Below are 22,907 nucleotides of genomic sequence, written 5' to 3'. Positions count from 1 at the left end.
AATTCTTAATGGTCATTAATAGTTTCTACAAATAAAGTGAAATCAACCTGTTGGTGATGAACTTGTAAGTGGTCAATAACAGTTTCTTTAAGTAAATCCTTGATCTTTTTCAGATCAATACGCATATCAGATACGTTGTAATCTACTCGCCTTAGTTCGTTTATAATTTAATATATATTAAATCTGTTAAGAGTCAATTAGCAATCGATCAACTCTTAATCTTCAATTCATTTTCTGTTACATACAAACATAGGCGAACAGTCTGGCAACTCTGTGCATGCTTACGCAAATTTGCACGTGGGCGTCTTAGCTTACTCACGCGTCAAAAGAAATACAAACGAAGACAAAATGCTACAGCGGCGACTGAGGCGACTGCTGCTCTGCTGAACGCGTTTCTCCCGACAAACAGCAACAAGTTAACAACAACCACATAACACGCCAGCATCACCGCAACAGCAACAGCCGAGAACAAAACAAACTGCAATCAGGCGACGACGACTGCAACAACTGTTGCTACTCGCGCTGCTGCTGCTGCCGCCGCCGTCGCTGTTGCTGCGGCTGCCGCTGCTGCTGGTGCTGCTACTGCTGCTTTTGATGTTGCTGTCGCGGCTGGTACCCTTCAGTGTGCGTTTGCACGTTGAACAAGACGGTACATGCGATAGCAGAGGTAAACGATAAACGCTCGCGACTATCGACAAATGCGCGCGATTTGACTTGCTGTGTTTGATATGCTTGATCGAGATCGTGATCTATGACGGCTTTTAGTGTTGCTCGTTTCGTTAGTTGTTGTTGTTGTTGTTATAAGAATCATTATTACACAAATAACAACAGAGGGTGGACGGAAGTATGCCTGTTAAATTGTCACTGTAGCACATTTTGACAGCCTCCTCTTCCTCCATCTGCTCTGATCATTCGATTTTCATTTCCATTTTGCTGTCAAGGTGGCTTCGCGTTCGCCTTCGGTTCGCGTTCTTGTTGTTAATAGCATAAAAGTGTTTTAATTTTTATTAGCACGAACACCGTACGGCCTGCATCTGACTGCCTACACGACAGCAACATCCACCACACAGGTCCGTTCAGTTGTGTAGCCGTTGCCATCGCTGGAGGATCGTCGTTGTCGCCTCCGTCGCGTGTGCCGTTCGTTCTAATAAAATCAATCGGGAAGATCTTCGCGTGTGTTTCATGTTCTTCATGTGTTGTGTGTACTGTGTGTAGTGTGTTTGTGTATGATTTCTTGTTTATGTTTGTCGTCTCTTGAAAAAGGGTTTTAAATTTTTAATGCATCCGTTTTATTATAGTTCCCATATACTAGTGTGAGTTGCTGTTTGATCTTACACCAATGTATAAATACGCAAAATAAAAAGAGAAATACATGAGAGAATTCTGAAAATTAAGTGTGGCAGCATCCATAAAAGTAACTTAAGTTGTTGCTATTCTAAATACATTCGCCTTGACAGCACAAGTGACAGAAGCTCAAGGAGCTGTCTGATATAAGTACGACTCTAAGAAGCTGCTACAGAGGCTGTTGAAAGCCCAAGTGGCCAATAGCAAACAGCGGACAAACAGCGGAAACAACGTTGGCGTGGTGCAACGTCCTTGACAAAGAGGTGAGTGTGAAGGCAACAAAGTGCTCTTAAGTGGGTTAAACAAGTCACAGCAAATGGAGGGATATGCATTCGGTCGCCATAAGAAAGTGAATGCAATCCAAGCTGAGTGAAATAACTGTAACTTTTAAAATAAAACTTAAGAGGAAGTGAATACGGACAAATATTAAAATTTGTTTAACATTTAATTATACAGTGTGGTATTAATTTGAGCATATTAGATAATGAAGATGAAGTATAATTTACTTAAATACGGAAAGAATTATTGTTTAATTTTATAATTTTAATTGACAAATTATAAACATAGTCTTAAGCTTTAAATGTCAACGAATTTACTAGCACAATTTAAAAATTTAAAAAAATGTGAAATACTCAAAAAAACTTTTAATTATTTACTATTTTTCTTAATATTTTTGGTTACAAATGAGTAGCAGAAATGTGTTTCATAAATTCCAATTTAAACATTTTTACATATTATGATTTCATATACGGTAGGGATTTGGTTTCCTTATAATTTTTGTAAACATTTTCCAGAAGATCAATAATTTAAATATGTGAAAAACTCACGATTGCTGTAATTTTAGCCATATTAATTGACCAATTTATGAATATAAATATGCGGCAAAGGAAAACTCCATTTCACCGTCTTCCTATCTTACAATAAATCTTGCTAATTGTTGTTGTAATTCAAATACTATCGATACATATTAATTAGACACGCCCAGTTTGTCTAAAAGGCCGTTGGCCACAATGTCTGCACATTAATCTATAGATCTGTAGCCTTATCTGCGTTGGCGCCATAAATACCATAGTCAAGTCATAATCTATTAATTATCGAACTTTCCACACATATTAAAAACAAGCTGAACAGTTTATGAGTCGTATATTAAGGCGAATTAAAATGTCTCTTAGAGCTGTGAACAATTGGCTATATTATAAAAACGTCCGAAAAGAATACAAATAATTGTCGGTTATGCTTAAATATTTAACAGCATTCACAACTTGTTTGGCATTTCCTTTTTGGGATGGAGATTTTCTCCACTTTGTTTAGACATAATCTGATCAATAGCGACCATGCTTTAAGCCTTTTATTTTTTTCTGTGTTTTTGTTTATATATATATATATTTGTATAATATATTTATTTGATTTCAACATTTGTGTCTGGTTGAATGGCTGCTGTATCTTCAGCCAATTCAATTATAAAACGCCCACTGAAAGCATTACCATAACAATTTATAACTGGCTCGACGATGTGTCAGTCTGCGGTTAGCTGCCTGTTTACTATTTTGAATATATTATACACATTGTGGTTGGCTCCCATATACTCTCTTAGGATGGCCATATATGGTTTGTACCTGTGGCATTATTAAAACATAAATTATATTACTTTTAATGAAATTTCCGCTTGCCAGCATTTGTTCAAGTTATGAGTTCATAAACAAATGCAAATCAACTGGAAAATTGTGGCAACAAATTAGCGCATCGTCCCGGGGGAGGAAGACAAAAGTAATTTGTTGTCTGATTCAAGTTTTAGTTTGAATTAGGTTTACAAATTTTAGATGCTTTGTGTTATTAACTGCATTTCGGCACCAAATTAAATTTGTAATTCAAAACAGTATAATAAAGTAAAGTCTTTTTTTTTTTTTTTTTGGACTGGCGGCGTCAAATGTGATTCAAGTTCAACAGAAATGAAACTTCATTTTAATGGTTCATCAAAATAAGTTAATGACTTTTCGACTTTTGTATTGATTACAGCAAAGAGTTTTGACAGGTTTTTTAAAAAATTCGAAAAACATGGCGCCAGTTGGGGTTATTCACAAAACGCTTAAGATATCATTTATAACCAGTTGATTGGTTTTAGAAAAAAATCCCATTAAACCTAAAACATAAAATTTGCTGCCTGTTTATTTGGCGATTTAGTGTTAACCGAATTATAATTTCATATTTTGCTCATAAATGCAAATCGAGAAACGACTTGCGAGATTTACTGGGTGTGCCTTAGGAAGCTGCCATATTTGTGACATGTTCTATTGTTGTTTATGGCATAATCATATGTTAAGGGACAGTTTGTTGCTGCTGGTTAGCAGATTTAAAGAATGGAATTTGATTGTTTATTTACAAAAAAAAACAAAAAAACAATGTCAAGTTGTAAATTGATAGTTACCATCTATGTATATGTGTATGTTTGCGGCTAATATGAATTTATTATATTTTAAAATGTGATTTACTTTGAATATTTAAAAATTAATTGCTTTGATTAACATAAAAAATTGATGAATCGTTTAAAACGATTTTTTTATAACTTTAAGATTCAGTTTATAGATAAATAGATATTTAAGTAAATATTACCATTAGTTTTGACATATGTACGTCTGCAAGGGTATTCAATCTTTAGCACCGTTTAGATAATTTCTCGTTCCCATTTTTTTTCACAACAGTTTCAACAACTTTCCGCCATAATTGCACTGACAATTTTTTGTTTTTTGTTTTTTTGTTAGTTGTTTGATTGAGCCGCTTGGCAGGCGGCAATTACTGTACCAGAAATCAGCACCGTACTCAGATATATATGTCGATATATATATTTACAATTGACAGACCTTTCAATGTTGTGAAATGGGACTAAAAAAGAGCGTGAAATTCGTTTGTGTAATAGCTGAATGGCCAACATTTCAGCTGTCAACTACTGCATTTTTGATGGAAAACCAAAATTTAAATAGACACTTACGATCGTTGAGCATTGAATAGAAATACAAAATCACAGTAATGTCGAAGTCAAGTGGTATTGAGCTCGTCGGAATCTTGTCACTTTTTCAAATTAAGCAAATTCCACTCAACTTGCGCCGGAAGTTATACAAAAAAACAAAATATATATATATATATATATATATATCCATTATGCTCGTGCCATAATGAAAACGATTTATCAAGCAAACGCGACACATAATCGCTTCAGTTTATTTTATTTTTCAATTAAAAAGAGAGCGAACGAGCTCTCAAAATGAAAAATCTTAGACAAAAAGCCAAAGAAAGTTTTGCAGCAAATGAAAATCCGTTGAAGAATTTCCCTAAGCGCAGCTTAGTTGGGTCTCTCATTCGCTGCCAAGTCTGGGGCCGGGTCTCCATCTCCAGATGCGTAGGCGCCAACGTCGTTTCTTTCCGTGTCAAACCAGCAACTGACAGCAGGTTTGCCAGCGCTTCGAACTCCAGTTGCAGTTGGAGTCGGAGTATGAGTTGATGTTGGGAGCCGCAGCCGCAGCCGCAGCCGCAGCCGCAGCCACAGCTGAGTTTGAGTTTTCGGTTGAGCATTTAAACGCGGCTGATTTGATTTCAGTGACACGACGCCTGGGGCGACGACGATGACGATGACGATGACGACGGCGACGACGACGACTGCGACGAGCGCTAAACTTGTCCTACCCACACGCGACAGCGACAGCGACAGAGACAACAGCGGCAGTGTTGCAGTGTTGCAGTGTTGCAGAAGCAGCGGCGCATGCGCAGTAGCCAGCTATCACTTATTTTGTGTATTTTTGTTTTTGTTTTTTGTTATGCTTCATTTTTTGCGCGCTGTTTTCATCGCCCTGGGGTACGCAGTACACGTTGCATGCTGCCGAGCGATGCAACAGTCAAAATATTTGAATTTCTAATGCTATACGAGGGCTGTCCCAACTCTTAATGGAGATGAGTCATGCACAGAAAACGTTTTATGTTTATTAGAAATCATAAAAAAGAGTTGAGCTATTTATGTTAATTATTTCTTTCAGTTTAAGATAAGAGAGCAGACAACTGTGACCATAACTAGGAAGCTTTTTGTCTTTCAACCGTTAGGGAATTAAAGTCTAATTTTTGGTTTCTTCATATCAATAGGTTGAGCTTATGAAATTGGTTTCTTGTTTCTATATTTTGCAGTTTATCATCAACTTATTTTGTATGTTAGCTAACTGGCAGAACTTAGGATTGTAAAAGCTTAAAACATTTGATATGTTCGTGGTCCTCGTTTATTCACAAAGATAAATAAATGAAAGATTACAACTTTCACGAAGTTATTCAAAATGCAGTAAAACAATTACATAATTTCAGAGACTATGAACATTTCTAAGACTGCTTAGATTCTAACAATGGTTGACTAAGTTTTTTCTCATCAAAATCTTAATTAACAAGATTCTTGGTTATTTTAAGAGCAACCCGCTCTCTACTGAGTCCAGTTTAGGGTGCCTGCCAGCTTACATTCAATCTGATAGAATTACTTTTTCGATAAGCATCAAATTTCCACTGCTGATAAACAGGGTACGCCTTTTGTCATGATGCCGACAAACTTGTTCGATCGACTTAAATCAGTGTGATCGGACCGGGGCTAGTGGGTGACAGTTTTGCTCTGTGGTCGTCATCTGCGGCTTCCGTGTGCATTTGACTTTGCTTAATTGAATGTCAATCAAAGTGTACACGTATTTGGTACATATGTATATAAATATATATGTATACGTATTAACCATGGCATTATTGCTTTTGATTTGTGCGCTCGTCTCTATGGCGACTCGCTGTCATCCATTGAAGACATTTTGGACTTATGCTGACTGCGTGGGTGCCGGACAGAGATATATGATTATAGCATATATATATATATATATATATATATATATATATATCCATTCGAAGGCATTAAAAAGTATTTGATAAGTTTTCGACCGAGGATTATGAGTTTAGTGCTCGCATTGAGTTTGTACCTTTTGATTTGACTCCCGTTGTCTGAGGACTGTGGAGATTATTCGTTTGACATTTGGTGGGAAATGTTCTTTGCGGCTACGGTCAGACTGTCAGTAGCAAACACAACTGTCTATTTATACGTTTCAGTGAACACTTGAAGAGCTATACGCATTGCGCATGACCTGAGTTCTGTAGAAACTTGGAAACTAGGAACTCATTGCCTTATACGTTTTATCCTAACATCAATTTTTAAAGATTAAATGATGAAAAGATCTGGACAATGGTGTACTGTATCATTATAACTATTAAGCCGCTTATTTTCTAAGTCTCTAATAAGTATATAATATCTTTAAATAACCTGAATTCAACATTTTTTTATTTCCATAGTAAAAATAAAATACATTATTTTTTTAATAATTATATTATTATTCCCAATTGAACGCGTATTTTTGTATTATTTGTTTTATTCTTCTTATATTTTTATGGAATAAATAATATAGTAAATAATATATAATAAATAATGTATAACAAATAATATAGTACTGCATTTGGGTACACTCTATATTCATTTGTGTATGTCTAGTCTGGTCTCTGTACAGGTTTACTCAATTCCTGCAGAATTATAAGTTGAACTTTATGTGTGTCATGTAGATAATTTCAGTTTTTATAATGCCTTGTCCAAACTTGGCCTACATTTTGACATCAATATCAGAATACTGCCGACAGTATTTCCTAGCCTGTCTGGACCTAACTTCAAACCTAACCCGAAAAAAACCAAAACAAAAACATAACGGACATTGCTCCAAGTCTTAATAAACCCTGTCAATTGGCACATAAAAACTTTAAACTACTTTAAAAAGCTCTCAGTTGAAGTGGCTGGGATAGTCCAATGCTTGTACAACACTGGTTAGCTGGTGAAGTCTGCTTTTAGTCTGGCTGTTGAGATTTCGACCATAAATGGCATATGTTTTGTGCCTCTGTGACTCAGTGACATTCTCAGTGAGCGTCTCTCAAATTGGCCACAATCACAGAGAGAGCCACAGAGAATACGTAGAGATCAGCTGCAGAGTCAGAAGGCAACAGTTCTATTGCCACTATAAATCCATAACTGTCACTCACAAGTTTTTGGACCAGTATTGGCAGAAACGCGCTTGGCTTGTAAGACCATAACGACATTGCTGTTGGCCCGACCGTTACTACATTCCTGGGACACCTTTGAGCCAAGTTAAGAAGCTGCGCTGCTGCCGTGTTGATACTCCAGCTAGCAACTTGGCCACAATTTCTAGTGTTATTCAAACATTAATATTGCCTAATGGGCGCCAGGTAGAGTCTAAGATATGTATCTATTAGATTTCAATTTGTTGTATAGCGCATCCTCCGGCTAGAGATTTATGACAGTTATCCAAATGTTTGTGGCTACTTAAATGCAGTTTCTTTTTTTGTTTTTTTTTTTTCCTTTTTACGATTGCCGCATGTCTAATGCCAATTAATGTGTACTTATTTACTCAAGTGGTTTTTTTCTGGTATTTGCTTTTATTTAATTGATCGTTAACTTCTCTGTTTTCAACAATTTATTAGTGAGCTGCCAAAGTTATAAAGCTGTTCCATTCGAGCCTTTGATCACTTAGAGATTTAAGCGCCCGATAACAAATTACTTCAATTGACGGTAGCTCTTGACGGCAACGGGTTAATTTAGTTGGTGCAGGAGGCGAAGAGTGTGGAGAAAGTTCAGTGAATGTGGTAATGGAGCAATAAGATAAACAGTTGCCTTGTTGGTTGCAGGATTTATGGCTTGTAATTGAAATGTGATGGCCAAGTGAGAGATCAGCTTATACACAGCTACTTGTTCCATATATTTAGGTGATGCTGGTGTCTCTGTTATTTCATTAATTATGATTTTAATCCAAAACTATTTGCTTTTAGATTATAGTATAATTAGTAAAATGTTAATAAATGCGTATTACAAATACAAATATTGTTAATATTATTAACAATGTTGTTCTTGTCGCAATATAATTTTCAATTACTGTTTCGAAAATGCTTTTGGTCTTTTAAATTTGAAATGTATAAGGGAATTGACTGCCTTATTATACAATTCCATTGTTTCTTCAATGTTGTTCAGCTGCGTAATGCATTGTATATTTTATTAATTTTTAAAATACGCACAAGAGATTCAAATTCAAAGATTTTTCAAATCCCATAAAAGAAATCTCCACCTTGTCCATAAACTTTTTCATTCAGCTTCCGCTGGGCAAACACCTGAAAAAGCACATGCCCAAGAAATAGAATAAAAGAAACATAGAACAAAAAATGCCAAAAACACATCAACTAAACATTTATTTAACTAACACGAGTCGACGAAAGAATGATTGCAAAAATCCAACATAAATCTCGGCCAACTCAAAACCAACAAAAGTGGAAAAAGATATAAAATAAAAAAAAACTTAAGCTGCAAATGCTTTATTACGCCCACAGATGGCTGCATAGATGAAAGATATACATAGATAGGGAAATATATGTGGCTCTGTGTCTAGGTGATATCGGAGCAACACTTCCGGCACGAAATCAGAGCAAGGCGCAGACATTTTTAACGATCAGTGCTTGTTGAGAATCTGAAAAATGCCGCAAACATTTCATCAAAAAACGACACATTTTTTTTACTCGTTATAAGAAATTTAATTTGAATTTTATTTATTATTTGAATGCGATTTTATGGGGCAGTCGCACTGCATTTTATGGCATCTTATTTTTAAACTTAAATAAACAACCACCGACTGAGTTTTGTCTTCCTTATTTTTATGTACTTTATTTTTAATACAGCGGACGCAAACACAAATCAGCTGAAGAAGAAGAATACGCAGAAGAAGCCAAAGCAGAAGCAGCAGAGGAAGAAGACAGCGCTGGGCAATGAATTGGTTGCGTGTGCTGCTAATCGGCGTGGCCGTATTGGCGCTGGCACTCGTTGAGGTTGCATCACTCTCACTGGATCCAGGTAGGTGCCGTTGTCGTGTTTACCGTTGCAGTTACGGACAAACATGGCCGATAGCAGCAAGTAAATATTTGCCGGACAGTTAGTGGTGGACGGCAGTTGGATAACGTTGGCATCGCCCAAAATCAACTCATACAGCGATTTATGTAAATCACAAATCCACAAGCACACATCAGAAAACGACGACGTTGTCAGCAGTTGTTGCAGTTGTTGCAGTTGTGGCAGTTGCATGGAGTCGACCTCCCATCGCCATAAATGGCGTTGGCGTTGCCCGATCACGAGCTGACCAAGTTGCAATTGTACAATTGCAATTCAGCAATCGCCTTGTGTGTAGCCAAAGCCACACCGAGTGTGGCACGATATCGTGAAGGTCACTTCACATGCGCCTGTCAAACCACTGCTCCTACACATGACAAATAACTGAACAAATGCGTGAAATTCTACACATGAGCATGGGCTAGTCTTCAGTCGGCAGTCCTCACTCTTTAGTCTCTTGATAAATTTCTTTTGACATGGTTTTACATATTTGGATTGTGCAAATGCAGTGCAGTGTTTGCTTTCTAGTTTGCCGTCTCTTTTCATTTTTGGGTTAACATGCGACGGGATTAGCCAGCGCTGACCAAAATAAACACCGCCAAGTGTTGTAATCTTGGCCAGGCGCGAAAACCGATTGCCAGTTGCCAGTTGCCAGCAAATAGTAGAGCACTTGGTGGGGATTAGTAAACATGGTCAGTGCATTGTTTGATTTAGTTTTTAGTGGTTTTGTATATTGTGTTGATTTAGTAATTGATATTTTGTAACTATCACTTGCACAGCGGAAGTTTGCCTAGACTGTGACAGGAGCAAGCTGCTCTTGCTTGCAATTTGTGAGATCTGATCTAATGTTTATAATAGATAAAGAATATGCCCCTGTAAATTGAGACATAATGAACAGTGATAAATTGCTGAACATTTATCTAAGGATGTATATTCAATATTAGGGCAAGTTTATCACAGATACAAATATAAATATACTTTGGTAAACATCAATTCACTTGTAGGAATTACAAATAAGTAAGGCAGCTGCGCTCTATTTAATTGACCAACTAAAAACAAAATTATATCTTTCTTTAGCCAATATTTTAGACACTTTATAAACCTTGTGACTAAAAAGTTTTGCTGTATCAGGTATAAAGATAGTTTTAAGACTGAATGAGAAGTTTTCTTTTTAGAAACAGACATATAGTTTGTGTATATGGCTATCACATAAAGAACGACTTTTAACGACAAAACTTATATATTTGTAAAGTAAAAATAAGCTAACTCTTCATCCGTTCACCCACAAACAATTAAATAATCTCTCACAGTTGCCTCTGCCGAGTTGGAACAGTATATCAGGAAGGGCGATGTGGTTATATCGACGCGACACATAAGGTAAATTAACTAACCTTGAAGAGCACTTAGCACAAGTTTAGAAAGTTGTTGCACACACTTTAATGGCATTCCTCTGTCTGGTAGACCGCGACGCAAGTTGCATATATCCATTGAGGCACTGTTCATGATCGACTTTCCCATGCTGAAGCATAAGATGTCCTTCTTCCTCGATCGCAAGCAGCAGCGGGTGACGCTGGACATCAGCGCCAATGGGGCGACAGAGTCACGCAACTTTGAGATACCCAACATCAATGAGACGAGCACCATACGATCGCTGGCCCTGCAGTTCTCCAAGAATCGCATCACGCTCTTTGTGGACTGTAAGCCGAGCACCTCCCACGACATGGACATGAGCCTGACAAAGCTCTATACGCAAATGGATGATCCAGTTATCAAGCTGGTAAGTGTTGAATGCGTCCGTTTCGATTGCATTAATATAGATCATCACTTTCAACTCTCTATAGTTCAGGGAACGAAAATATCCACTGCACTTTGATGCAGACATGGAGCACTCGCTGCAGCGTGCCAACTGTCAGAAGGGTCTGCATCGTCGAGGCAATCGTCGCATGCTGCGGAACAAGATCACCGAGCGTGGTAAGTTAAGACGGTCAGAGGTTTGCCCAGTGGGCTGCTCTACAGCCCACCATCTCCGTGTTCTGTCAATTTTTCAGAGAAGAACAAGAAGCGCGATGTTCGCAGCAATTGGTATCATGAGCCAACTCTGGCCCGGGACGGCGTTGATCAGCGTAAGCAGGAAATACCTACCGATGTGGAGCGTGGTGATATACCCGTCCTGCATGGCGATTGTGAAGGTAGGCAACAAACAGATCTACTCAACCTCTTGCTACCAATCACACTTATCGTTAAACAGTCGACGACACTCGTCGTCTGGGGCGTTGACTTGGAGACTTCAGTGGGTTGCCCACAGCCTTTGGGTGGGACTGTGGCCTCTATGAGGCGTAGTCATTAAATCATTTTTACCTAGATGAAATTATTAGCCCGAAACAGTTGGCGTTCATGTCAGTCAAGGCGCATAATTCAATTAAGTAAAAACTGATAGATGTGTTTGTGGGACAGAGCTCGTTTAATCTGTAACTAGAAAAGCTTGGCAATTAAAATATTAGTCGAGATTTGTGACTTTGATTAAGACCTACAGAAAATATACAAAAGTTAAGGTATATAAGAAGGAATGTATCAGTTCAATAATGCGCAATTCACAAGTATCTAACTTATTGCGCTATGACTTTGACTATATTCAGTGGCAATTAAACTTTAGCTGATTTTATTAAGTTGTTTGATATACTGTTTATATTCCTCTCGATTTGCCATTGCTGTCAAGCTCAAAATTCATTTCCATACAAATAAATGTCTTCGCTTAATGCGATAATGCCTTATAAATCTGCTGCCAATTAATTACAAGGCATTGGCATCAGTATTATAGTATATGTAAGTACCCACATTCTGCTGCCAATCCGCCAATAAGTTGCCGCTAATCGTCAGAGAGGAGAGTGAGAGAGAGAGAGAGACAGAGAGACAGAGAGAGAGAGATAAACGAGCGAATAGCGCCCACAGAAAAGACAACACTAATGAACCGAAAGATATGCCAAAGCCGATCCAAAGCCCATGCATAACTTGTGCACTCGTTTTGGGTACGTTGAGTGCTGTTTGGTGGTTGGCTGATGTCGACCCAGCATAATTATTATTTATCTAGCTCAGTGCAGAACACCAAATTGGTAGCACGCTCTGTACCCACTCAAACACACACAAACACAAACACAAACGACGGGCGGCAAATAAATCGCAAAGGCAAACGTAATGAATGACGCCGTCGAGATATATGTAGAAACGAAGGTTGTACACCACAAAACTGAAATGTAACCAAAACAAGATCACCGATCGTGTGTGAGCCCCTAACCCGAACCCGAACCCAATCCAATGTTCATACACAGCTTGAACGGATGCGTTTGGGCGTTGAAGCGACGGCGGCGGCGGCGGCCTTTTCAATGTTGACAAAACTCACTCAAGCCGACAGTCGGACGGACAATCCGAATGTACAGAGACAGTTGGAACCGTTGAAACATTGGACTAGTTTAGTTGTTTCCATGTGTCTAACATGGCGTCAGACAACATATGAGATTCAGAGATGAGCTGCAAGTTTATTAGCGTCATTTTCAAAGAGGATAAGCTATCAGTTTGATAAATAATTGTGTAGAGTTTATTGAAATATTTATTCATTAGTCGCAGTGAATGTGTTATGTTGTAGATAATACTGCATGTGTTGTTATTGTCTTGAAATATAGCTAAATAACTAACAAGTAAATTTTAGTTTAAATTATTGCAATAATATTTAAAAGTCTGTTGGTTGTTCCCAATCAATACACATATTTTATGTTAAAAAAGATGTTATATATATATCTTATCAATCTCTGACAAAAACAACCATTGAACTCTCGTCGTTGTTCAGCAATTTTGTAGTTTCACATACATATGTATAATTGTGGTAAATAACAGTGACTCACCGTGAATGGGGCATCTCTGAATGCGCACAGTTCGCGTTGGGTGCTCAGCTCTGTTGTCGCATCGCATTAAACTGCGCTAAAGCGCAGCGCATTAGCAGCTGGATATTGAGGCACCACAGTGACTGGGTCTTTGGCTTGAAGTCGTCCAAGCGACAAAGCGGATTAGGTTGCAATCAGGAAAGCCGCTCAAAATGAGTGCGATTTTCGGATTGGTTAGGCCTTAATCTTGTCAGATACCCAAATGCTTCCCACACACTCTAACACACACACACTCACACACACACACACACACACATACTGTTGCAAGTACGCAGCGACTCATGAATTATTGTTGCTTTATTTAAAAGTCTTAATTTTGTACGGTTTTTGCGCTTTGTGCTCATTGTTCCAGACGCCTTCGCACGATCGCTGAGCGATCTTTTGGCACTGGTTAAGCTGCTGCGTGAAGACGTCGCCCACCAGCGTCAGGAGATTGCCTACTTGCGCGTGTTGTTGGAGAATTGTGCCGGCTGCAAAGAGCCCAGCGGGGACAATCACATACGGCTTGAGCCCAACTGTCGCACTGCGAATCCTTGTTATCCTGGTAAGTACCAATATGACTCATACCGCACAAAAGCAAAACACACCCAAATTCAACTCTAAATTTAACTCGTTACTTGCTCTTACTGCCCACAGGCGTTGATTGCCATGAGACCGCCTCGGGACCAAGGTGCGGCCGTTGTCCTGCCGGCTACATTGGCGATGGCAAATCTTGCAAACCGGGCGTCAGCTGTGCTGACAGACCCTGTTTTCTGTAAGTGCTTTGTACGAAATATTTAACTTCAAAAATCGTCTTTTTTTTCGTATGTTTTATGGGCTTTTATATGCTCATATCCGACGTTCCTTAATGGCGTCGAGGGCGTGGCTATCCAATGCATCCATATTAATTGTATTTGTCATGCTGTTCTCTTGACGCAGATGGACGCCTGGGGCATAAAAGGCGCCGCCTCACGCAAAATGTCGCTCGGCGCTTTCGCAAAGGGTTTCTCTTCACTGAGTCTGCAATTATTTGCATATGGCCTTAATGGCAATTTGATGTTGTTTATAGTTTAATGATGCAGTCAAGCGGCTCTTGCCTGCCACTTCAGACAGCTAAAGGCTTTCCTATCTATGATTGATAAGTGTTACCCATTCAGATTTCAATTCAATGCCAGCCATGCAGGCCCCTTGGAGTAGTTGACTTAGACTGCTGATTAGTGAATCAAAAGAAGCAAATATAAAGAGAGAGAGGGGGATAGAAAGATTATTATTGGCAGTCATAGATAAAATAGAAAATTCTTAAGGCGAATATTTATGCTAGGCATCCTTCACCCTTTTGACAAGCGCTTAGATCTCAGTCTCTCGATATGCCAATCCAAATGTGCAAAATGGGTAATCCCTTGTCAGCTTAAGATCACATCTTGCTTCTCCACTTAGCACCAAGTCATTCAAGTTTATCACTTTACACAAATGCCTTCCTACTGAGCTTTGCTAAAATTTAACAAGTTTTTTCCATACAAAAACTGTGCTGCTAAATAACAATATAAAATAAGCTTTTAAAGACGAAATTAGCTAAACGAAACGAAAGTAGAGTTTATTACATATTAATGAGTTTTTATTAGTAGTTAATTTAGTAAAGAGAGAGAGTGAAAAAAAGTAATAAAGTACTAAGTTCCGAGAAGTAAAAAGCCATATTAGGATAGCTAGAGAGAGAAGGAGATAGGAAATGTCTGAGATATTTGCTTTTGAGTATTGCATGTTTTTCAAATATCTTTATAGATTTACAGATGATATTTCAAAAATATAATATATAATTATATGTATTTATTAATAAGGCCTAGAAAGGTGCTTTTACGTCCAAGGGCTCTATATAAAGTGCCGGCTGCGGTCGACTTAGAAGTGTGATATCAGTTTAGAGAAAGAAAGACAATTAAATCACCTGCTGATAAATACTTCAAAGCACAGCTGGAAGTAGCCCACCACAACAGGGAAACATGAAATAACCTACACAAAAACCATATAGCTTCATTTGCGGAACAGAGTCGTAAAACCACCCACAGCCCATATGGAGTTTTGTTTTGTTGTTTTTTTTTTGTTTTGGGGCCGGAAGAAAACGCCAGGGCCGAAGGGAAACCTAGTTCTGGCTTGGCTTTATTACTGGATCCATTAATGTCAGACTCAATCAACTAATTATGCATATGACCGCAGACCCTCAGCAATGTCACCGAATATTGACTAATAAATACATAAATTCCAGAACTTCTAGAAAATCAGAATAGACATGCCATAAATATGTTAAACAAAACTATAACATGCCAAGTAACGGTCAGCGAAGGGCATATTTTTGGTAGAAATTGTTAAACAAAATGCAACAAAACCTTTGCAATAATACAATGAAGCATGTTGAAGATGCTGTAGAAGGGGAATCAGTCAGTTGTGGGGTCTGGACCACAAATGGCACTTGAAACTGCCGCATAAATTAGTTAAATGTGCAGGGAACCCGCACAGATACATCTGGTATGAGGATTGAGAAGGGAGCATTGAGAACTGACTGACTTCATTGTGTCAAAACACTTAAAGTGATTTCGGTTCCGTAGGCCACTCTGTGAAATGTGAGACCCGACAAGTGAGCGCCTGGCCACGCGCAGTGGAAGGCAGTCCGGCCATAAATTTGTGTAAATTATTGAAAACGGGCAAGAACAGACAAACCAATGGCCACAATAGTACACACACACACACACGTGTGTGTGTGGTGTGTGTGTGTTTGTGTATTGTAGGTGTCTAGGCCAGGGATCTCTTTTGGTGGAAGGTGCGCCCTGGCTGACCGTATTTTAATTTGCATAAAATTGTTTTAAATGTTGTCAGCAACGTCGAGCAACGCCATCGTCTCGTTACTGTCATCTTTCATTATCGATGAAATGTGGCCAATGCGTGTGGTAAGCTAACGTTCAAAATCCCAAAAAAAAAATAAAAATAAAATAAGAAAAAACACCCAACACACACATACAATGGCCACTACACTGGACCATCATTTTAATTTAGAACCCTCGAGATGTTATTCGTAGCGGCGTCATAGTTTAACATGGTCAGCGCTTTGTTTGTTTGACTTTAGAGCCGAGTTGAATGTTAAGATCAATTCTATTAAAAGTCCATAAAACTTGCGCTAATGACATGCACACCTGTTGATCCTTTGTTGAGCGCTGCTATCATGGAGTTTTTTTTTTTTATAAAGGTTTGACCATTGTGCTTAAATTGAAAATAATAAAATTGAGTTGCCCATTGTAAACATCTAGTTAGAGTTGAACAACTAAGTGACTCTAAATTTACTAGGGCAGCCAGTGCAAAGTAGTACATAACAAAAATTAAATATTTGAATACATGCGTGCTTACAAGCATAAAGCTTTAATAATGCCTATTGATGGCATTTAGAAAGTGTGAATATGTTAAATATATATTTATATGGAGAGCCTATTAAGATCAATTTGAAGTGTGAAAAGCTAAATATACATTTGTATTAAGAGCGGTGCGTTGCTTGGTTACACAAGAAATAAATCAGATGTCGTATTATTACTTCAATATTAGACCATATCGTTGATTAAATACTGTTTTCTATATAAACGAGTTACACTATTTATTTGTATACAATTTTGATCTTTGACCCGTACCAAACCTTTGACATGCAACATCTTCAGACGTATACAAAAGTGTTTTAATGATTGAGTTCCAAACTCGAACCACTTGTTAAAAAACTGAAAAACCATAATTTTATTTGCTAAACATTAACATTCATCTAAGCAACATAGAACTTTCATTTTATTAAATACACTTAATATATTTTAAATATTACTTTACCTTTATGAAATCTCTGTAAATTGTTCAAAAATGATCGAAGCTAGTCTCCGATTAAAATGAAACTCAACTACTTAAGTCACACTTTCCATTTCAAAAAAAGGCACAGTCCTACTAAATCAAAATCTGACCCTAACTAAAAAACCCAATTATAATCATAGCCCTAAGCTGCATAGCCTGCCGTCAAAAGTTTCACTGCCTTTCAACGCACAATTTTCTGATGCTGTTGTTCAATTTAAATTATGCGTATGATGAAATAATCAGCAATGCAATCAAGCTGCAGTCGACAGAGATTATATTACCTATCTTAGACGGAGATTGAGATTTACAGATACAGATAGAGTTGGCGATGGCGATGGAGAGTATTCCGAATCCGATTCCAGATGCAACATGTGTATACACATGTTGTGAACAATTCCAAAAACAGAATTCCATTTGATTATGGCAACTTTCCCACAGATTCTGAGGCCTGGGCGAAACAAAACGTTTACAGCAAACATTGACTGGTAAAAGCAGATACACAATGAGTGAACAGAGTGAACTGAAAGAGAGAAATAATGTGGAGAGGAGGTGGCAGAGAGACAGTGGATAGAGTTAGCTGGTTCACAGCAACATCAAAGTTCGGTGGAACGCATATCTCAGCCGCGAATCGAGTTCGCCTACGCACCGAAAAAAGCAACAGCCGCGCCGCAAAAGTGGAGCCATTGATTCCAACGTTGACGTTGTTGTCGTTGTCGTTGTTGTTGTTGACTGTTGACTGTGTCGCCGGGACTGAGGCAGCATTTGACTGCTTGAATTCAAATTAATAGCCAACTGGCTCTGGCTCTGGCTGCTTTCTGGCTGGCTGCCTTGGTTCGATGCCCGTCGTCCGCCGTGTGCAGGCTCAGCAATGAAAACAAAAACAAGCCCAGTCAAGACCAAGTCGAGACCAAGTTGCAGCTTGAGCTAAAGCTGTAGCTGTAGCTGGAGCCAGCAGCCAACAGCCAACCTACTGCCAACCTCGCAGATAAGTGGCCTGTGGCAAAATAAACGCCGCTTTATGGCAGTTAGTTGTAGTTTGTCCAGAGCGTGCGCCATATGGTCGTTGTTGTTGTTGCTGGATGCACCAACTCCTTTAAGGGAGAGCCAAGTGTTCCTGTTGTTTGGAGTAAGTGGTATGCATTTGCATGGCATGCGCTACCATTAGAAGCAATTTGGGTGGGATAAATGCGGGCAGCGATCTTAGCTTCTCCAATAATAGATAAGTTTCGCCACGCTGCGAGTAACGATAGAGAGTTAGGCACTATGGAAAAAGTGATTTGGCAAAGAAATGGGTTCATCATGGTTTCCAAATGGATACCAAATCTATCATCAGCATATGAGAAATAGCTTGCACAGATTTAAATGGGCTGCGAAATAAGATTGTAAAGTGTGAACTGAAGGCTGTGATTGATCACAGCATGAATAAGGAGGTATGCTTTTTATTTTTAATGAAATCTATGGTCATTTAACGTTTCCTCATTTATTTTTGTTTTACAAACATTTTGATATAATATTTCAAATTTATTTTATACAAAATTTGGTAGCAAAGAAACATTTTTATGATTGTAAGAAAAGTATTTGGAGACAATTGTTTTACCCATCAAAACTACTAGTACTCGTATAATATTCTTCAACAACAACACAGAAATATAACGTTGACATAGAATACCTTATATTATTAAGGAAGCAATTTAAAATTCAATTTAATGTATATACAGTAGTCTTACGATTTCAGTTAGATATTTTAGCATTTACGGGACTTAATCATCCTTCATGCCATAGCATTTTGTAGCTCATTCCGCATACTGCGATCAGAGCCTAAAAGCATTTTGTATGCTTCAAATCCATGTTCACACATTACTCAGTTTGCAGTCCAAGGTTCACGTCCGCGTCCAAAGGTTTTTTGTCTTTTGGGTGGTGCCGAGCAAAGTGTTTGAACTGGACTTGAGCCCAGGCGGCTGGGGCAGAGGTAGCAAGAAGACAACGGCTGCTGGATAGCTCTTTGGCAGGCAGCCTTTTGGCTGGTCCAGGCAGCAAATTGGAATTATGAATTATGAATGCGTGGTTAATAAAAAGAACGGGCAACAACAGCAAGAGGAAAGGCGCATGGCAAGTGGGTTCGTCATGCTAACTGCTAGAAGGTAGTGGCAGAAATGCTAATGCGTTCCTCGATGTGCTTCGCTGGCTATTTTCCCAGCACTCAAACGACGCCGATGCCATCGCCGGGATCCAAGACAATATGGTCGACTGAACTGAAACAAAGCAGAAAAGCGCAAAGTGGCTGACGCGGCGAACACAGCCTGGCGAACATGGCCAGAAAGCGAAAACCCCTACGCAACATTTTTTCTTATTTTTGATCGTGTAGATGTCTCTTTTTCTGTGTCTCTCTCACTTTTTGTCTTGGACATGGACGCGAACATGGACAGCAACAGCACCGCCTCAGCTTGGCTCAGTTGCCACTTAAGTACTTAACACTTTTTGCTAATTGCGCGTTGCCGCCAAATGCTTCTACCAAAATATTGACGGTCGCACACACACTTGACAAGTGTTGTTGCCCACCAATGAATATGCCGCAGCTGCGTCTCATGAATCCACCAAACTGACAGCACAAACTCTTCCAACCACACTGAAACAACAACCCTCGAATACATTTGCGCCTCAGTTTTACACAGTTCATCTACTAGTTTATACACATTCGCAGTATGTAGCTGGTCCCCTGCTCGGAGTATAAGGAATTTGACGTGGGTTATGACAAGATGGAATTCTTATAATTATCATCCATATAGAGAGTGTGAGCTGTTGTTCAAGACTTACCTATTTGGCAGAAATGTTATGTAGTGGGTTGCAGTACTTGTTAATTATAAATTGTATCAGAGTTGAATTCTTTATTATAATTACAGATTCGTTGTGATTGAAAGAAAAATCAATCCTTATCTTATTACAATTGGTTCATAGAGAAAAAATAATGATATGTTTAACAACAATTCAAAAACAACATTAAATAAAGAATATAACTTGATTATTGATTGATTTGAACTTGTGAAAACAAGACACGTTAAACTGTTCTTCATTTAAAATAAAAGGGTATTCAAAAAACTGTTTAGCCCATAACAAAAGTCTTGACTTTTTTTAAAAATTACTTCCTACTTCTGAGTTACTTTTCAAACAGAATGTGACCAGTAAGGGCTTTGAATTTGACTTGGTCGTGGACTTCGACACACTGAGGCTCTGAGTCTGCCCACATGATCGTAGAGTACGTCATTTGTTTTCTTTAACTCAACGCATTGTAGATTTTGCCATAAAATATGGCAAGAAATGGCTTCTGGGTCAGTTGGGCGCAGTAGTTGCAGGTTGGATGTCCGCTGGAGTGATGGACTTCCTTGAATATGGTCGCGTGGAGCGATTGCCATGAGTTATGTCCTGGGAGAGTTTTGAACTCTCGGCAGCGGCGTTACGCAGCTTTTGTAGTTGGGCTAACCATAACCTGAATAGTAACTAATGTCCATGCCATGATATGTAAATGTTATATGGTAGCCATAAGCGAATCCCACACTCGCCAGAGCATAAAGAGAAATTTACATGCCATTCAGCATGTAACTGCACTTTTTTTTGGCCATGGGCCATTTGGACATGGACATACTCCTACAGTCAAGCAAGCGACATGCATACAGTGTCTTCTTTTATTTATTTTGCCTCAACGGGTTTTAATAACATTTTCTTGTAATTGTAATTTGTTTTCTTTCGGGATTGGGCTGTCTCCCATCTTCTTCTTCCTGTGCATATCCCAAAAACCATCCCAAGCCCAAAACATAAGACCAAACACGTGTGCCGTATGTGGCGATTGCGCTTTGTCGGTGCTTTTGTGCCCAAGAGGGTCCGAGACGGGGTCCGAGAAGGGGTCCCAACTGTAACCTTTTCAATGTTGTCTCTCTTTCTAGTTGCCTTTTGTGTATGCTCATGCAGCGAACATCATTAATAAATTTAGCTTTGTGTATGCTGTTTTCCGTTTTCTACAATCTTTTGTTGTATATTTGTTCCTGCTTGTCAGTATTAATAATAATAAACAATACATACGTATGTGGCCACAAACAAAAATAAGCCCATCAACATTTAACTCTATACTCTATACTCAATACTGAACTCAACTTAACTCATTCCAATGTTTTGCAGAGGCGTTCAGTGTCACGATACTGTGAACGGTGCCCAGTGTGACTCCTGTCCGGTTGGCTATGAAGGTGATGGACGCACATGTTCGATACGTAATCCTTGTCTGGACACACCATGCCCCTCAGGTAAGTCAACAAAACACAAACACAACAACAGCCACAACGACATAAACAACAACAACAATGTGGTATATGCACTGGGTTCTTTTTTTTCCTTCTTTGCGGCCTGTTTGACTTTTTGATTAGTTTAAGTTTCAAGTGGAGTTTTGGGGCCACGTTTTGTTTTTAACTTTTTTATGGCTAATTTGAAGATGTCTTGCCCTGAACCTTAGTGAACAGTGTGGGTTCTTTAGATATACTAGACGTTTAGTTATGGATGAGAACAATTTTAATATTAATTGGAATTAGCATTAGCCTATAATATTTTCAATACAGAGTGATTTTTAAGTAAAATTGATATGAAATATTTGTATTTTAAATACAGCAACACAAACATTTAATTCGCTGTCTGAAAATTGTCTTAGTTTTGTCAATGTTTTTTTTAAACAGTTTGCATAATTGTAGTTAATTAAATAAAGAATGAACGGTAAATTCTGATAAACTTGTGTATCTTTGAAAATCGGAGAAATGTACGTTTTAAATAGATGTATATACCTGGCCAATTGATTGGTAGAGTATACGATTCACACGATTGTTTGATTTATTAATGCACAGTCCGGACGAATTTAGAGAACTCCGAGCAACGCTGAACCCTTTTGATTGAAAATTATAGGGTGCCCGAGCAATTTTCAATATATGTGTGAAACAAGGCTGCTAATTAGAGGGCAGGCACAGAACCGGACAGAAAAAGAGTTGGAGGTCAGGTACTTAGTCATCATTGAGGCGTGTTGTGGTATGTCGTGCCTTATAAGTCAGTGGTTGGCTAATTGAATTCGGCAAAAGCACAAAGCTGTAGGTAGTGGGTGGATTTGCTTAGCGGAATGACACAAATAACCAATGTTTTATTATACAATATTAATGCATAAACAATTCTCATTACTAGGCAACATTTTAATGCCCACACATAATGTGCAGCACTATCAGAGGCAGAGCCAGTACACAGCACGCAAATACTCGGTTGTAACGAACTGAATCAGAGCACAGCAGTAGAATTTAATTATAAATTCAACTTATTTAGAAAGAGAGCACATAATAAATCACTTATAATTAGTCATAAGTTGTAAGCTCTACGAATGGCAATCGAAATAATTCAAAAGTATTAGCAACTTTTTCGCCCTGTAATAATAATTCACACGTACTTACAGCAATTACAAAATAAATTAAATAAATAAACTATACAAAAAATAAGTTCTTAGTAAATGCTTTAATAATACTATACTCATCATCCTGTTTGAAAAAGAAAAACCAACCTAAAATGCCCAGAAAGTGGAGCTTATAAGAGTTTATAACGAAAATATGGTTTTCCCCTCTCTGTATTGCCTAAAATGAATTGTGAATAAAAATTATACGATATTCTTTCAAAAACAAATCAAAATAACGTTGTTTAATTTGAGCTACAGCCGAACTTAAAAAGTTTTGAATAGCTCACTGGTCTGCGTTTCGGATACATTTTTGGTAAATAAA

At 38.3% G+C, this 22,907-nt stretch overlaps 1 protein-coding gene across 3 annotated transcripts; it reads left to right on the top strand.

Annotated features, from left to right (window-relative positions):
• Nucleotides 1-626: 626 nt before the first annotated feature.
• On the top strand, nucleotides 627-22,812 carry LOC6562489. 3 transcript variants are annotated; one of them, XM_043214546.1, is made up of 11 exons: nucleotides 627-649; nucleotides 1,299-1,607; nucleotides 9,130-9,301; nucleotides 10,645-10,711; nucleotides 10,796-11,111; nucleotides 11,176-11,305; nucleotides 11,383-11,523; nucleotides 13,622-13,813; nucleotides 13,906-14,023; nucleotides 21,289-21,410; nucleotides 22,327-22,812. In XM_043214546.1, exons 3-11 carry the CDS (start codon nucleotides 9,217-9,219, stop codon nucleotides 22,413-22,415), a joined length of 1,260 nt encoding a protein of 419 aa, XP_043070481.1. In that variant the 5' UTR covers nucleotides 627-649; nucleotides 1,299-1,607; nucleotides 9,130-9,216; the 3' UTR covers nucleotides 22,416-22,812. The 3 variants fall into 3 exon arrangements, with proteins under 3 accessions (XP_043070481.1, XP_032592140.1, XP_032592139.1); XM_032736249.1 differs by having other exon boundaries at nucleotides 627-667; XM_032736248.1 differs by lacking the exon at nucleotides 627-649 and having other exon boundaries at nucleotides 1,283-1,607.
• The last annotated feature ends 95 nt before the right edge of the window (nucleotides 22,813-22,907 follow it).

The sequence above is a fragment of the Drosophila grimshawi genome, unplaced genomic scaffold (genome assembly GCF_018153295.1).
Source record: "Drosophila grimshawi isolate 15287-2541.00 unplaced genomic scaffold, ASM1815329v1 contig_1377, whole genome shotgun sequence".
Lineage (NCBI taxonomy): Eukaryota > Metazoa > Arthropoda > Insecta > Diptera > Drosophilidae > Drosophila > Drosophila grimshawi.
The sequence above is the reverse complement of the archived record's forward strand: the minus strand, read 5'-3'. Positions and strand labels throughout refer to the sequence as shown.

Bases quoted from the DNA above. Each gene is read 5' to 3' on its own strand.
- LOC6562489 (XM_043214546.1), top strand. From the start codon at position 9,217: ATGAATTGGTTGCGTGTGCTGCTAATCGGCGTGGCCGTATTGGCGCTG. The intron at 9,302-10,644 runs GTAGGTGCCGTT...AATCTCTCACAG, and splicing joins ATCACTCTCACTGGATCCAG to TTGCCTCTGCCGAGTTGGAA. The intron at 11,306-11,382 runs GTAAGTTAAGAC...TCAATTTTTCAG, and splicing joins GAACAAGATCACCGAGCGTG to AGAAGAACAAGAAGCGCGAT.